Source organism: Natator depressus, chromosome 7, assembly GCF_965152275.1.
Source record: "Natator depressus isolate rNatDep1 chromosome 7, rNatDep2.hap1, whole genome shotgun sequence".
In the NCBI taxonomy this organism is placed as follows: domain Eukaryota; kingdom Metazoa; phylum Chordata; order Testudines; family Cheloniidae; genus Natator; species Natator depressus.
In genome coordinates, this window is record NC_134240.1 from 86,942,037 (window position 1) to 86,959,001 (window position 16,965).

General features: G+C 37.2%; 1 protein-coding gene across 1 annotated transcript in view; it reads left to right on the plus strand.

Annotated features, from left to right (window-relative positions):
• PCDH15 (protocadherin related 15) overlaps positions 1-16,965 on the plus strand; it is a 1,310,198-nt gene that overhangs the window by 630,122 nt on the left and 663,111 nt on the right. The window contains exon 4 of the mRNA XM_074958998.1: positions 12,717-12,835. Within this exon, the coding sequence (XP_074815099.1) occupies positions 12,745-12,835 (91 nt within the window). The 5' untranslated portion in view covers positions 12,717-12,744. The remainder of the gene's footprint in view (positions 1-12,716; positions 12,836-16,965) is intronic.

The following is a 16,965-nucleotide window of genomic DNA, read 5'->3' on the forward strand; positions in this document are numbered from 1 at the left end:
GAGTAGCTCATGACAGATTATGTTCCAAACAAACATAATCTGAACAAGCAGGTGCTGCACTCACTCAGCTGATGGATGAATCCTTCCAAGCTTTGTGCAGGAATCCTGTTCAATCAGAACCCTTCTACAGCCATGTATATCAGATGATACTCTGAGGCATGAGGAGCACATTTGGGTCCTCACAGAATCCAAGGCAAATTGTCACAACAGGAAGAGTGCTTGTACATCAATCGGTTGGAAATGTTGCCTCCATTTTCTTCCCCTACTCAAAAAAACAACTCCATCAAAATCATGATGGACCACACAGAGTACATGTATTCCATCAGGTGTTGGGACGGGGCACACTCTCCCTCACTCTACACCAAAGCAATAAAACTTTGAATCTGGTGCATAGCCCATCAGATAGTCGTCATAACTCCTTCCCTCCTGGGTATATAAAACACTGTGGCAGATAACGTCGGCAGACATTTCTTCCTAAATTATGAATAGGAGTTGAACTCTCAAGTCCTCAACAAAATATTCCTAGCTTGGGTGTAACTGGTGCCATCTTTCTCCTGTCCAGTCGTCTCTTTCCTCAATCTTGGATTATCTGTTGGAATTGAAAAAAAATCAGTCTCTTTGTGCATTCCGTCAAGGTTCATTTAGCAGCAATAATGTCTTTCCATGTGCCACTAGAAGTTTTCCATTTGCATTCATCCAGCCACAGCGAGATTCCTAAAAAGACTTTTTCTGCAGATTAGAGCCACTACATCGCTTTGGGATCTCAGCCTTGTTCTTAACGGTCTAATGAAACAGCCCTTTGAGCCAGTAGCTGTGTTCTCACTGCTACATCTGTCTTTGAAGATGGTCTTTTTGGTGGTCATCACTGCTGCTCGAAGGATTGGGGGTATTGGGGCTCTAACAACAGGCCCTCCTTTTAATTTGTTCTCTGAGGAGAAGGTATCTTTATGAACCCATCCAAAGTTTTTTACATAAGGTGTCGTCTTCTGAATTTCACATTATGCAAAGTATTCACCACCTTAATTTTTTTTCCCCCTAATCCTCGGCAATCTACACAGGAGTTGTCATCTTGTACACTAGATGTTGAGAGGGTGTTAACCTTTTTTTGGGATGGAAGGAAGCTATTCATGAACACCCCCTAGGCTCTTTTTGTTTCTATTATAGACAGGTTTAAGGGAGCACCTATCTCCACTCAAAGGCTTTCTAAATATATTTTTGGATGTTTTATTGCCTGTTATGATTTCATTGAGGTTACACCTCCCTTAACAGTGACTGCATACTCTTCTAGATCAGTCTGTCTGTAGCCCTACTCAAAGATGTTTCAGTTGCTGAAATCTGCAAGGCTGCAACTTGGTCCTCAGTGCATATGTTTGATGCCCATTATAGCTTGGTTCATGCTACAAGGTCAGATGCTACAGTAATCTGTGTGCAGTTTTCTTCAGTCATGGACACTGATCTGAACTCCCACCTTCTTAAAGGGATGCTGCTGTGGAGTCACCTAAAGTGGAGCACCCACAGGGACACCAGTTGAAGAAGGAGAGGTTGCACATCTTATGCAGTAACTAGAGTTCTTCAAGATGTGTGTTCCTTGGGTACTCTGCTACCTCCCCTCCTCCCCTCTGCTTTGGAGCTGCCTCTATGAGCTTTGCAGTAGAGTAGAAACTGAGGGTGGTTCACTCACGAAGTCCTATATAGCCTCTGTATGGGAGACAAGACGTTGTGGGGGCATGTGCATGCTGAACAGGCACTGCTACCAAAAGTCTCAAAGGTGCAGGAGCACAGGTGCACCCCACAGGGAGACACATCTTGAGGAACTCCAGTTACTGCAAAGTTAAGTAACCTGTCCTTTGGAGACTCCAGTTAGAATTAGCATTTCGGTTCCACATTGTGCAACAGCTGAAGGATGTCCATGGTCCCAGGAGGCCCTGATTTGGGGCTCAATGGAATCTGATGCATTGAGGAGGGATGAATGGGAAAGAGAAATGCAGGGAATCGGGGTATCATAGAATAAATACAAGGTCAGACCATGTGAACTGCTGAGTGCCCTAAATTTTTCTTGGAGAAAACGGGTGGTGAAGATAATTAGCATCTTTCTAGAGCCAACCCTCACTGGATTATGGAACAGCACCCTAGAGTTAGACATGGTCCCTGTCAGGCTTAGTGACACCACTCTAAATTAGGGATGGGGTTTTAAACATCATTGAGTTTTTCCTAAATTTTGTGATTTTAAATCCTACTTCTGAGGTGTTTTCTTCTATTTATGAGCTAACATAGGTCTGATTTAACGTTTTGTTGTTGAATGTGCCCAAAATTTACATAAAGCACTACAATTATTTGAAATGTTGTCATTCCAATGTCAGGAATGGAAGTGCTTTGGTCCAGGTATCTAATGTTTGAACAGATTTTAATTTAAAAAAAAACAAACCTTCAACATTAAAAGAGTAAGAGTTTTGCATAGTAAAAACTTTGATATGGTATCCTATGACAGAATATATCCATTGAATATTATTTAAAAGTAGATTTACTGTTCATTTTCAGTTTTTATTGCAACTCTAATAAACTCTCAGAGAAAAAAGAACAAATTAAAGTATATAAGTTATGATCCTTGAAGACGTTCTGCTTGGTTTAATAAATAAATACTTTATATGAAAATGGGTATTTAGACAGTTTTAAAAACCTGTATTATTTATTCAACCATAGCAGTTCCAAAGGACCTATTATATTCTCTCATGTAAACAAATATTTTCTATTTAAAATATTTACATGTAAGCTATTGAATAAATCCATATTTACCTATTTTTAATGCATGCATATTTCGTTTACACATTCTAATGACTACTTTGAAGCATTTTCATAATCTTTGGTAAAGTATCTTCAAATTTGCTGCTACAGGGTAGCAATCGATTTTAGGAAGGTATTAATATACGGCTGTGTTTATAAAATAAGGCATTTTAAGTGTATAGTTAATATTAATATTAGAGATGTAGCCAAGCCACACACTACTGAATCTACCTCCCATGAAGTCAATGGCAAAACTCACACCGTTTTACCTGGTGCAAAATTGGATATAGATCCATATCTATATTTCTCCAAATATTTTGGATTGCTGAGATTCAGTGTTGTTCAGTCTAGGCCCTAGCTGTAGACTAAATATTTACTGGGGGCCAGGACAAGATTTCTTGTGTTAGTTCCTGTCAAGGTTCCTCCCCCACTCTGAACTCGAGAGTACAGATGTGGGGACCTGCATGGAAAAACCTCCTAAGCTTATCTTTACCAGCTTAGGTCAAAACTTCCCCAAGGTACAAAATATTCCACCCTTTGTCCTTGGATTGGCCGCTACCACCACCAAACAAATACTGGTTACTGGGGAAGAGCTGTTTGGACACGTCTTTCCCCCCAAAATATTTGCCAAAACCTTGCACCCCACTTTCTGGACAAGGTTTGGTAAAAAGCCTCACCAATTTGCCTAGGTGACTACAGACCCAGACCCTTGGATCCTAAGAACAGTGAACAATCCTCCCAACACTTGCACCCCCCCTTTCCTGGGAAATGTTGGATAAAAAGCCTCACCAATTTGCATAGGTGACCACAGACCCAAACCCTTGGATCTGAGAACAATGAAAAAGCATTCAGTTTTCTTACAAGAAGACTTTTAATAAAAATAGAAGTAAATAGAGATAAGAAATCCCCCCTGTAAAATCAGGATGGTAGATACCTTACAGGGTAATTAGATTCAAAACATAGAGAACCCCTCTTGGCAAAACCTTAAGTTACAAAAAAGATACACAGACAGAAATAGTTATTCTATTCAGCACAATTCTTTTCTCAGCCATTTAAAGAAATCATAATCTAACACGTACCTAGCTAGATTACGTACTAAAAGTTCTAAGACTCCCTTCCTGATCTATCCCCGGCAAAGACAGAATATAGAAAGACACACAGACCCTTTGTTTCTCTCCCTCCTCCCAGCTTTTGAAAGTATCTTGTCTCCTCATTGGTCATTTTGGTCAGGTGCCAGCGAGGTTACCTTTAGCTTCTTAACCCTTTACAGGTGAGAGGAGATTTCCTCTGGCCAGGAGGGATTTTAAAGGGGTTTACCCTTCCCTTTATATTTATGACAGTTCCATGATTTTCAACCAGGGGTCAGTGGTCCCCTCTGGGCCCATGGACTATATCTAAGGGGTCCAAAGAAGGTTGTCAATACAACAGAAGAGTGGTTAATAAGCTGTGGTCCTCAGATCATTGGGGTTTTTCAGGCTATGGTTAAGATTTCCAAAGGGCACCTCCATTTGAAATTTTTTAGGGGTCTGCAAATGAAAAAAAGATGAAAAAAAACCAAACAAACACTGTTTTAGCTCATGCCCATCTGTTTCCTGGGTTAATTTCACTATTCTGTTTCACCCTGGGTTGTATGGGACAGGTATGGTGCCTTATATATATTTATTTATTTATGTATTTATTTTTAGTATGTGAAGGACTAATGGGAGGGAGCTAGTATGAAAAACATCTAGTCCAAATAAGGCAATAACATTTCAATCCTAAAAACAAAACCATTTTTGTTTGTTTTATTGAAGCAGAAAGGAATAGTTTCTGCCTGTTTTTAAGTCTGAGAAATACAATCACAAATACTTTGAAAATTTAGGAACAAATTTTAAAACTTGATGGAAGCACCTATCCCAAGTTCCACACAAATCAAAGTTTAAAGCTACTAGACCACTTCCCTCCCTGGTAAAAATCCTCTGAATTCAACAAAACTACACCAGGTATGAATCTGGCTGATGCTCTTTTTCACCTGTTTTAGGCCCTGATCCTACAAAGGGATTACTCACGTGTGTGATACTATGCCCCATATTCTTCATAGAAATATTGTTCTAATATGATTATAGCATATCTAAGATATACTTTATGCAAGATGGATCTTGTGAGATATTATTGAAAAGATTATCATTTACTAAATATGATTATCCTATTTGTATGCATGTATCATTTTTGTACCTGAAGTTAGGAATTGACTGTAAAAATTACAAGTGTGTTTACACCTGACCAATGTCTACCAGACAGAATGCAGTCAGTCTGGATGGGCCACTAGGGAGAACAATAGGACTTTGAAAATGCTAAACTCCCAGTTTCCTGGGATGCTACAAACAACCTTTGACTCATGGCAGCTTTGACACTGCAGGATCATGTGATTAAGTCATAGGGTACTGGATTCCGTGATAGAATACCACTATTTTTCCACTGGAGGGAGGAGGAACTGCACTGGCAAACAAAGGGTTCCTGCCATATCTAAAACCTATTTAAGACAGGGGAGTGCCTTAATCAGTGTTAATTCCTTCACTGAATCCCTGCCCAGGATGGCTGCTGGAAACAGACAAAAGTGGGGCCAGGAGGGGGAGAAGAGCTGAGCCCAGGCTGGAAAAGGTGTCTGGCCTGTGAAAGAAATGCCTAAAACAGCATTTAGGGTGAGAAATTACTACTTGTAACCAGTCTCTTTTCTGTCTTAAGCTTACATTGAGGTTTTTGTTTTATTTGCTAGGTAATCTGCTTTGATCTATTTGCTATCCCTTATAATCACTTAAAATCTACCTTTTGTAGATAAACTTATGTATGTTTTTGTTCTAAAACTAGTTTGTGGAATTCATAACTGGCAGGGTGGGGAAAACCTGTGTATATCTTCCTGCACATTGAGGGAGGGGACAAATTTCATTAGCTTACGCTGTGTAGTTCTCTGTACAATTTTGGGTTTGCACCCTAGAGGGGGTATGCACTTGAGTGCTGGGCAATTTCCAAGCTGAGTCTTCCCATGCAGAACTGATTTCAGTGTCTGTCTTTCTGCGGCTGGGTGTGTCCCTACCTGTGTGTGTGCTGGAGGAGGCTTCAGGGCCTGGCTCAGCAGGACAGTGTAAGGGAGCCCAGGCTGGTGGAATAGGCGGGCTCAGTGGAACGCCAATAGAGCAGGTGACATCCCGGAATGGGGGGTAACCCACCACAATGTGATTAAAGTTTAGGACATGTGAAAGTATTTGCAGGACTGAGACTTTAGGATTTTACATTGACAGTGTTGTTAGTTTCTGATACATCTGCAAATTGACAATTTTTTTAAACCAGTGAAATGTACGAGAACAGATATTTAAATATGTCAGCAATGATTCTTAAGAGGTTTTTAGTTTCGTGTAATTAAAATGTTTGGAACTAGATAAACATGGTAAGATCCTAAGGTTGGCTGCATCTGAATCATCAGTCCAATTTCAACAGTCAGTAGCATTAATACATTGTAGGGCTGTCAAACACTTAAAAAAAAAAAAAGTTGTAATTAATCACAATTTTAATTGCACTTTTAATAATAGAATACTAATTTAAATTATAACAAAATGTACAGTGCTCAATTTATATTTTATTACAAATATTTGCATTGTAAAAAAAGATAAAGTATTTTTCAATTCACCTCATACAAGTACTGTAGTGCAAACTATTGTAAAAGTACAACTTAAAAATGTAGAATTATTTTTCACATAACTGCACTCAAAAACAAAACAATATAAAACTTTAGAGCCTACAAGTTGAAGCATGAAGGGACATATGAATGTTTAGTATACCTAGCACATTAATACCTTGTAACGCCGGCTACAACAGTGCTATCTGAATGGCTGTTCTGACTTTCAGGTGACATTGTAAATAAAAAGCAGGCAGCATTATCTCCTCTAAATGTAAACAAACTTGTTTGTCTTAGCGATTGGCTGAACGAACAAAAAGTAGGACTGAGTGGACTTTTATGAGGTAAATTGAAAAATACTATTTATTTTTTTACAGTTCCAAATACTTGTAATCACAGATAGTAATATAAAGTGAACACTGTGCACTTTGTATTCTGTGTTGTAATTGAAATCAAAATATTTGAAAATGTAGAAAAACATCCGAAAATATTTATAAGGAATTTAAATTGGTATTCCATTATTGTTTAACCAAGTGATTAAAACTGTGATTAATTGTGACTTTTTAAAATCTAGTTAATTTGTTTTGCGTTAATTGCATGCATTAACTATGATAGCTAGCCCTAGTACATTGTACAATATATACTTGACTTGAAAAGATTCCGTAGATTCTAAGGCCAGAGGGGACCATTGTGATCATTTCCATAGTTTGAGTCCTATTACTATACAGAGAACAGTGCTACCACTGACTTTATTATTAAACTTATTTTTCTTTTTAACCAGATTGTAGTTTCACTGGAACAAATAGCAACATTGCTATTCATTTGTCTGACTCCAGTTTTGGTCCTTCAGCTGTAAGTGAATTCAGTATTTCAAATACTATGTAATGCTGTAGGATATAAAACTCAAATTGTATTGAAGTTGCTTAGATGGCATCATTTTATTTTCCATCATTTGCAATTTCTTGCTGTATTTTATTGTTGTCCTAAATTTTGCCAGATGCTTCAGATAAAAATGTCTGCTATATTTATACTTGGTGTTTAGTTGACTGGTAGCTATCCTAGAAAATAGAAATGGGACAGAGCCATGTTTGTTCGCAGTGTACAATTTATTGTTTGTTCCAGTCTACTTGTCAATGTCTTAAATGATGGGCCTTCCATCACTCCCTTTGGGCCTGTTATATACCACTTTATTTTCCCCTTAAATGTTACACAGTCAAATATCTCACTCCTAGGAATACTGATTATCAGAAATTTCCTGATTCTGAACCTGCATTTTTCCTCTCTTAATTTCATCCTATTCCTCCTAGTTAAAGTCTGTCCTCTCAGCTGTATAATTTCCCATCTTGTAAATTACTCTTTGAACTCCCTCTTCATTGTATCTTTCTGTAAAACATTCAGGTACCATATCATGTAGAAATTCTATACTTTTCTACTCCAGTAATCATATTAGAGTTTTTTATTCTCTATTACGTTGCAAATTTAAAGCTTGAGCCTGCATCTCTTTCTCACATGAGTAATCAATCCTCAACTGTCTCATTTGAGGTCTTCAAACTTATTTGTGCTGTTCGTGACCTCTTTTGGCATCTGAAAATTCTGTTTACTTCCTATTTGGTAAGGATGCTTGTGTTTACTAAATTTCTCATTCCAGTTTCTGTTGCAGTGGCCCACAGGATTACTGAGTGAAAGGCTCAATCTTTTATTCTGCTCTATTTACAGTTTCAGCTAGAGACACTTACTCTTCGAACAACTCCATTTCCATCCTTATGGTTTACTTGACATTTCATCTCAATCAAAAATAAATCTGCCAAGATGTCTGAGTCCTAAAACCTCTCTGGAGTAGTCCCACCACACTGGATGTCAGTTGAAGACTCAATAACTATCTTTCTAAAATTAAACATTTTTGTTGGAGAACTGGTCATTTTTAGTATAAAAAATCATTGGGGAAGTGTATATGCCCATTCCTCTTCAGGACTATTACAAATAGGTGCATTTTTCTTCTTTGTATGCATGTTCTCCCACTGATCTATGAATAATCTAATTAAATATTTTAAAATGAACTCATTCTGTTTGCTGCAGATCTGTAATCATAGATGGTTTGCCTAGCATTTCTGAATTATAAAAACTTGGAAGCATTTGACAACTGGTAATATCTAAAATAATTTTGTTAGTATTTAAACCTTTATTTTATTAGTGTGTTAGAAGACTGGAAAACTGTAAAGCATATAATGCATTTAGGAATCCTTGCTCACTCATTGGGAAGATCTCTGAATAAATTTATTCTGAGATTCTCACATATCCTCAAAAGCCAATTAAGGATGCTCATGATTATACCAAATTGATCTGATATCAATAAATCATACTGTGAAGTGGCTATGCTTTATATAGTGATAACATTTGTTTAATATTAACCAGTTAAGAAAAAAATAATCATCATACATTTATTTACTTACTTTTAAAAGTTGTGTTTTAAACCACAAGTAACTTTAAAGTAACTTCATATTGTCTGAAGCTGGTAAACTAGCAATTTAAATGAAAGTAATCAGAAAGTAGCACTTGAATAAACTTTAGAAGGTAACAAGAACAAGCCATACCTGAATTACTGAAGGAGAAATAACATTGTAACACTGGCAAATTTTGCGTGGTCTTGAGTAGAAGGTCTGTTGCTCCTTTTTTATTTTATTTTATTTTATTTTATTTTATTTTTTTCCCTATGAAGGAGTCACATGCTCCTGCCCTACATCAGAGAAACCTCCTTTTGGTCTAGGAACTTCCTCTTCATCACTCTGAAGGCTAATTTTGGCCTACCCTGAAGAAATAGCAAGCAATTTAGGGATTTAAACACACACTTTGCCATGAATGTGTGGACCTGTGCATACCTCCACAATCTCCAAAATGCTCCCCATCCTCTTCTGTTCTCTAAGGTGCTAGGGTGGGGGCTTCAACAAATCCAGCCATTTCTTTGGAGAGGAAATTATTGTTGGTTCATTCAACAATAATTTCTGCACAGATTTCCAATTAAATCTGCTCGGTCTCCTCTGTACAACCTTATCAGTGGAGGTCTGAGGCAAGGCCCAGACAGCAGATGAGGAGTTTAGCCAGGCCCTGTCATGTAATTTACTGGGGATGAGGGAAATGGCGGTGGAAGCAACCGAGACAGATGAAGCTAGGAAGCTGGATCAGTCTCTGGAAGTTGTTGGACACTGTTCCGAGTGCTTTGTTTTTGTTTGGAATAGTTTGTTTATGAATCAGTAAAAGAAAGCCCTGAAGAAAAGGATTGAAACTGCTGCTCTTAAGAGCATTATTCATCTTCCTTCACTGGAGGTTCTGCTTACTGTCCTATGTGCCCTTACCACACACAAGGGCTTCTCTGGTTTCTTGGAATTGATCTTCTTCCCACCAAGCTGAAGATTATGATCTCAGTCTTATACTTCCACCAGCATACCCACAGGTAGGGACACATCCAACTGCAGTTATATGCAGGATCTCTGACTAGCCACTGCATGAATCAACAGTAGAAAGGCTAAAGCTCCCCAGGCATGCACCCCCTCTGCAGCATAAATCCAAAATTATACTAGCTTATGCTGCACAGGGAACTGTACAGCGTAAGCTCATAGGGTTCATCCCTTCCCCTCCCAATGTGGAGTGGAGAGAAATATGTAACAGCCTCTCTGAGCAAATTCCATGCACTTCACTCCAAACTCACTGGTTAGATTAAAATAAATGTATTAACTACAAAAGACAGATTTTAAGTGATAGCAAACAGATCAAAGTGGAGCAAATAAACAAAAATGCAAACTAAGCTTAATAAACTAGATAGGGTGAGAATCTGCTGTTCAGATCCAGTCTAACTGATGGTACTATAGGCAGACTTGTAGATTCTTAAGGCACAAGCTGCATTAGCTTTACAGCTTGGGTTTCTCAGGTCTTCATACAAAGGCTAGAAATCCCTCTAGCCTACAACCAGCACTTCCCCTAGTTCAGTTTTTTTCCCCCTCAGGTGTTTCCAGGAGTCGTCTTGTGTGGGGAGTGAAGAACAACAGATGTTGTCACTCCCTGCCTTATATAGCTTTAGCATATGGCAGCAACCCTTTGTTTCAAAACTTGATTCCCAGAACGGTTTGTGGAAAAATACTGACTTCTCAAGATGGAGTCCAGAATTATGTGGCCTGGTCAGACGTCCTTGTACTGGGAAAACAAGAATAAAACAAAGTCTTGTAGATGTACGTGCCTCTTCCAGTACTTAAGAGCTGTCATTTATTTCTTTTAAAGGAAACCTTGCTTTCTCTTGGTTGCAATAAATATAACTTAGTGTGAGTTATTTAGAAGAAAACTTTAATGTCCTAATATGATACTATTGTTTGTGATGTAAATAAATGCCTAAGATGAAACTATACAGATGCAGAGATAGGAAAAGTTCAATCTCTTGAAGGAAAATGATGACAGTGACTCTAATAATTTCTTGTTGATGGCAGATCAGATTGCTTTGATGCTGAAGGCCGTTAAATGGCGGGGAATGGAGATGGCAATTGTTTGATTTAATGAAAATATAGCTTATATGACCATAATACAAAAATACTAGCAGAAAGTGGTAAGGAAAACCAGTGGGCTAAGTGCTTTACATGAGTAAAATGACAGTATTTATATACTTTTTAGACAATAGCTTTGTTTTACTATCCAGGTCTTTTATTTTCATGGTTCTTGTTGCTTCCATTTGATATTTCATTGTTGTTCTGATACTTTCATATAAAAATGTTCAGAATAATATGATTTTTTTTTCAACCCTGAATTGTGGGAGTTCATTTTTTATCAGAATAACAGAATAGAGCATTGTGTAACTTTAAAAATGCTACTCTTTTTATAAACTTTTGTTCACCTGATTGCCTTGTTCTGTGGGTTGTGCTGCATTGGCAATGGACCAATCCAGATGTTATTAGAAGCCTGGGTGTGCTCAGTGGGTCTAAACACTGTGGGACATCTCCCAGCCAACCCCAGCAGTTGGGCAGCAGCTTTAAGGACTGGCACATCTGTTTTATATAATCACTTTTCAGAAAAGCAGTGCACTTTTAATGGTGAAGCTGAAGGAAAGAGAATAACATATTTCTTTGCTTGATACCTTTGTTGGGTGAGAAACAAGATCCACTCCAATCTAGACTTAAACAGGTTTTTGTTTTTGTTTTTTTTGTTTGTTTTTTTTTTAGCTTTTGTTTTATACATTTTAAGACAGGGTTATTATTACATATGAATTACATATACATGTAAAAATAGATGTCAAGAAAAGTAAATGATCAAGTTACTTTCCTTGGGGACAGGGTGACTCTTTTCAAATCTCTGGTTTCTGCTATGCATCTGATGAAGTGAGCTGTAGCTTACGAAAGCTTATGCTCAAATAAATTGGTTAGTCTCTAAGGTGCCACAAGTACTCCTTTTCTTTTTGCTATGCTTGACTAGTCTTCCCCTATATTTTCTCCAGTCCCTTATTATTAAATTTTTAATTTTCTTTTTGTAACTTTGTGCAGACTCAGTTTATAGAGCTACTTCATTTGTCTTTATTTATATACATTACATTCTAAACCCCTAATTAAAACATTCTCATGTATACATTACAATAATTAACCTCAATTAATACATTTTTGAATGTTCTGCTGATACTGACTTCTATTTGTTTGTTTCCCAACACATCTATTTTTTTGGGGTCCCACTCCCACTGGCTTCATCCAGGTGGTTTTATTTTACAGTAGTTGTTGTTCATTTCACTGGTCGGTTTTTTGTGGTGTTGGGTTTTTACTTGTTAGCTTGTCTCGTTGAGGGGAGGAGGGGCGTACAACTGATTTTCTGAAAAACTAATCGATTCCTCTTGACTTTTTGCTTTACCTTGTTGTTTGCTTAGGCCAAATATTTTACAAATAACACACAAACCAGTTTTCTGATTTGCAAACTCTTGTAGCAAAATCTAAAGTGCTATCTCATAAAAAATGTACAGAAAGCAAACATTGTTATTTTTTTATCATGATATATATATTAATTTCTCTAACATCTAATATATGTTTGACTAACACAAAACATTACACAGTTCTCTAACACCGTGATTGATGTAGAAAGAGCAATAACTGTCCTGTTATGGAGATTGGACATGCTTTCTGATAGATACAGATCATTTAGTAATATTGCTTAGGGACCCAAACTACAAAGGATTAACCATGAAGTCATTATAACCTCTGTGCATTGACAGATGCATTTACCTTAACTGATTGATGAATATGTCAAATCTTTCTTTTTATTTCAGATCTGCCTTGAGTGAAGTTCAATAAAAAATGTTACAGCAGTTCTGTCTGTGGGAATGGATGGCTGTAGGAATTGCGATTGCTACTGTCTTCACCAATTGTTTGGCCCAGAATGATGATGGTAGTTTTTTTTTATTATTATCATTGTACATGTTCCATAAAGATACTATAGTATATGGAAAAAATGTTTACCCAGATGATTTGGTATTTAATGGAATGAGCTACTAACATATGCTGCTTTAAGACAAGAAGTTACAAATGAAAGGATAACTCTATATGGCCCTTGTATGCTTAGCTATCTCAATTGCAACCACTCGGAATCCATTACAGAGAATGTATTCAAGAGCCTGTGGATTACAACCAAAGTCAAGAAACACATAAGTAAAATTAAAAACATAATTTAAATATACACTTAATTCTAGCATTGAGATCTGAACACATTTTAATTATTATATGCTTGCAAGTATGCTCCTCAGCACATTTTATTTGGAAATATACCATTTACAGCACCCAAATGGTAACTTTTTAAAGAGAAGAAGAAATTTACTCAGCAGCTATATTTACATACACCTCCACCAGCCAAAACTTCAGTGCAGGGAAAAGATCCAAAATGAGGAACTCAAGAGAAAGAGTAGTGCAGGAATTGTAAAATGATATGACAATAGACCATATTCATCCCTGGTGTAGCTTCATTTAATTTAATGGAGATATGCGAGGGATGCATTTGACTCAGTATTTGTAATCAAATTGCAAATGTATATACCATTTGTTTCTTAAACCAACATTTTAAACATTATAAATATAAAGAAGAGAGAAGGGTCTGTTTGTGTGGGATTGGTCAAGTGAAAGTAAAATGAAGAACTATTAATAGGCACATATGAAGATGCAGTATGTTTTTCTTTAATGAAATTATTAGTTTTGGTATAGGATGCTTATGTAATATTCATGTTAGTTATGATTTTTGTAGTTAGGTTTCCTTTTTTAAATTTAGAAAACTGTATGTTGGTAAAAAGTTGTACACCTTTATGAATCAGAGCATTATTTCTTTTTTATTATGGACATCTCTCCAGTGCATGTGTTTTGTTTGTCTTTCATTGTATGTTGAAATAGGATGCTTTCCAAAACGACTATTTTTTATTTCAACATTTCCTATTCTAACAGTAATTTCTGCTCTGAATGTTTTCTTTTTAGTTTTGTATGTTATCCATGGTATGTAAGCAAATTATTTTTTCCCCCTCATTCCTTCCTTGTGTAACATCACTATGATTTTCACCATCAATACATGTTATCTAGTTGCTCTCAGAGGCCGTGAAGAATATGAATTGCTCTTGTGCTTTTCTTGGCTTAGCTGACTTAGATACTTTTAACCTATTTTTGATGATGATTATTTTATTATGGTAGCCTAAAGTCTTCAATCATGATTGAGGTATTGTACAAACACACAGTAAAAGACATTCCCTGCCTTAAAGATCTTGGAATATATTTAATATAAGATATAATCAGTGGGTTGTACAATCTGAAGAAATTTGGGAGGGAGGATGATGGAAATAGTAATAAAAATATGCATTTACATAGGCCAGGTTTATACACAACTAGAGTTAAAAATAAAATATTGGACACTCCTAAAGGCCATCTGACGATCCATTATCAGTTGGCTTTTTCTGGTAGTCATTATTGTAGAAGTGAATCTTAAAGAGAGGTTTGAAAGACAGGGTATTGTTTTTCCAGACTAGTTTAAGGAGAGTGGTCCATGCATATGGTCAGAAGGATTATTTTAGTAGTAGCTTTTGATTGGACCTGGGAATCCAATTGGATATCAGAAAGGCCAGAGAGGAAAAGGCTGCAATTGTTAAGATGAGAAATAATAAGGGCCTAGACTAGGCCTTTAGTAGTGGAACAGAGAGGTAAGGCCAGATCTCTGAAGGAAGTGATGGAGGAAGGAAGAAGGGGGAATACATGGACACTGCCTAGACGTGTAGGTCTAGATAGATGATACTCAAAGATGTTATCCAGGTAGAGGCTCTAAAATTTGACCATAAAAGTGTCATTAAAGACCATGGAGACAAAAGTTTCAGTGGCATGGAGACCAAATTGGAGGGTACAAAGACAGAGTTGGAGGAGAGAACCTTAATAAAACAGTTGTGTGTGACACTTTCACTGAGTTTAGAGGTGAAGGGAGATGGGATAGCAGTTGGAGAAAGATTCAGGGTAAATGTTGGAGGGTTATAAGGATAGAGAAATCCTAGCATATTCATACTGTGAAGGAAAGGAACTACAAAGAGTGAGAAGCTAAGGGTTGAAGAAGGTGGTGAGAGTGTAAGGGCAAGGTAGGTCATGAGGAAGAAGGAGAAGGCATTGCTTGGCCAGGTGGAAGAGTTAAGAGGAAAACAGATGAGGAACCTTGTTGTTTTTGAAAGTGAGGAAGGAGGCAAGAATGGGATGAGAGAAGATTGTGAAAGGAAGGAAGAAAGGATGCCATGCTGAATCTTCTCTTTGAAGAGATTACACCTTCCAAGAGTAGGTCTTCTCTTGGACAGGTTCCTAGTAATGATTCCTGTTTTAGTGTTTCAGAGATAACTGAAAAGGTTTATAGATAGACAAAATAATTTTGTGAAGGATAGGTGAGTCCTATTCGGTTTATCATGGATAACCTAAACAGTTTAAAAATGGGCAAATATGAGGAATCCGGGGGCTCTGGAACATTCCAGAGTGAACTCTGGAGGGATTTGGAGTAAGCTATCAGCATCCACCCACATCTGCCACCAGGCACCCACTTTTCCACTCCACAAGCCAAAAGGCACACACCGGAAAAGCAAAGTAGGATAGTCAGAAGAAATTACATCACAACAACATGGGCCCCTTAAAATATTATTGTGTGGCTTTGGGTTGGTGGGGATTTTTCTGGGAGAGGGGTGTTGTATGTGGTTTGTTTGTTTGTTTTTTAGAATGAAGCTAGCTCTCCTACCTCTGACATATGTTAAATGTACACAATCTGATTTGGCTGTTAACCTGATTCTCCCCTTTCGTGGAGGTAGTGGAATTTGGCTTTTCCTCAAGCCATTTCCCTTATCTATAATACTTAAAACCAAAACAATACCCTATTTCAATACTTTTACTCACAAGCCCAATAACAATTGTTTTTTAAAAATAATACAGGAGGAAACTGAATCTCTAGTAAATTGTATTGAAGAAGGAACAACACAGTGTACCACTGACATTTGGATTAGTAGTAGTACATGTAGGGCATATTTGTCACTGACAGATCTTTAATTCAAAATCATCAGTCATGTCTTTTCTCCTCCAAATTCAAAACCTGCTACAAATAGCAACAGTACCAGTAAGAGTACTTTTAGAGGGCAAAGATTTTACATTTTATAATTCTAGATGGTAAAGAGCATTAGCTTTTTTGTTACTATCTAATTTACCATGTAGATGAGGAAAATCTAACTTCAGTGGGAATGTGGTCTAATAGAAATGTAGTATAGAATATACCACATTTCATCCATAAGCTAATGAAGAACTCTAAAGAGCTTAACAGATTAATTTCGTTTACAGAAATGCAGACTTGTCTGAGATGGAATATAGTAATTATTTAACAGTGCACAATAGTTTAGGACTGGAAGTGAAGAATGTGGTATCTAGTTGAAACTGTTGGAGAACATAGATTGTCATGTATTGGAATTGCCTGTGTTGTCATTTGGTGACAACAGTGGTAACATCCCTACTTTTGTGTAAAGTGCCATGGGATCTTGACTCAGTACAGATGGTAAGAACATTGATTTTTATCTTCTCAACCAAAAGACAGTACCTTTAAGAGCACAATGTCTGATAGCACTAAGCTCACACACTTTTCATTACAGACTCAAATGGAGGAGTCCACCTTCAGAATTGCCAAAACCACTGTCTAGTTAACTTGTGAAGTTTGAAAAGGTTATACCCTTTGTGTGTTGTCTAGAGAGCATTTTGTGCCATATGTAGGGGACTACATTGCTTTTAGTGGGACATCAGCATTTACGGTTGTTGCCACATTGCTGCATTGAATCTGCAGCAGAATCCTTCAGTGAAGGAGTTAAAAATAATCCCATATATACTGTACTACTGTAATTAAGTCAATCCACATCCAAAAGCCAAAAGAGGGCAATGATTGCCACAGACAGTGGTGCTAAAATATGTGATTTAGTAGATAGTGGCTTTACAAGTATCCCATTCATTACATATAGTCAGGGCCCCTTGATTTTGATGCAATAACTG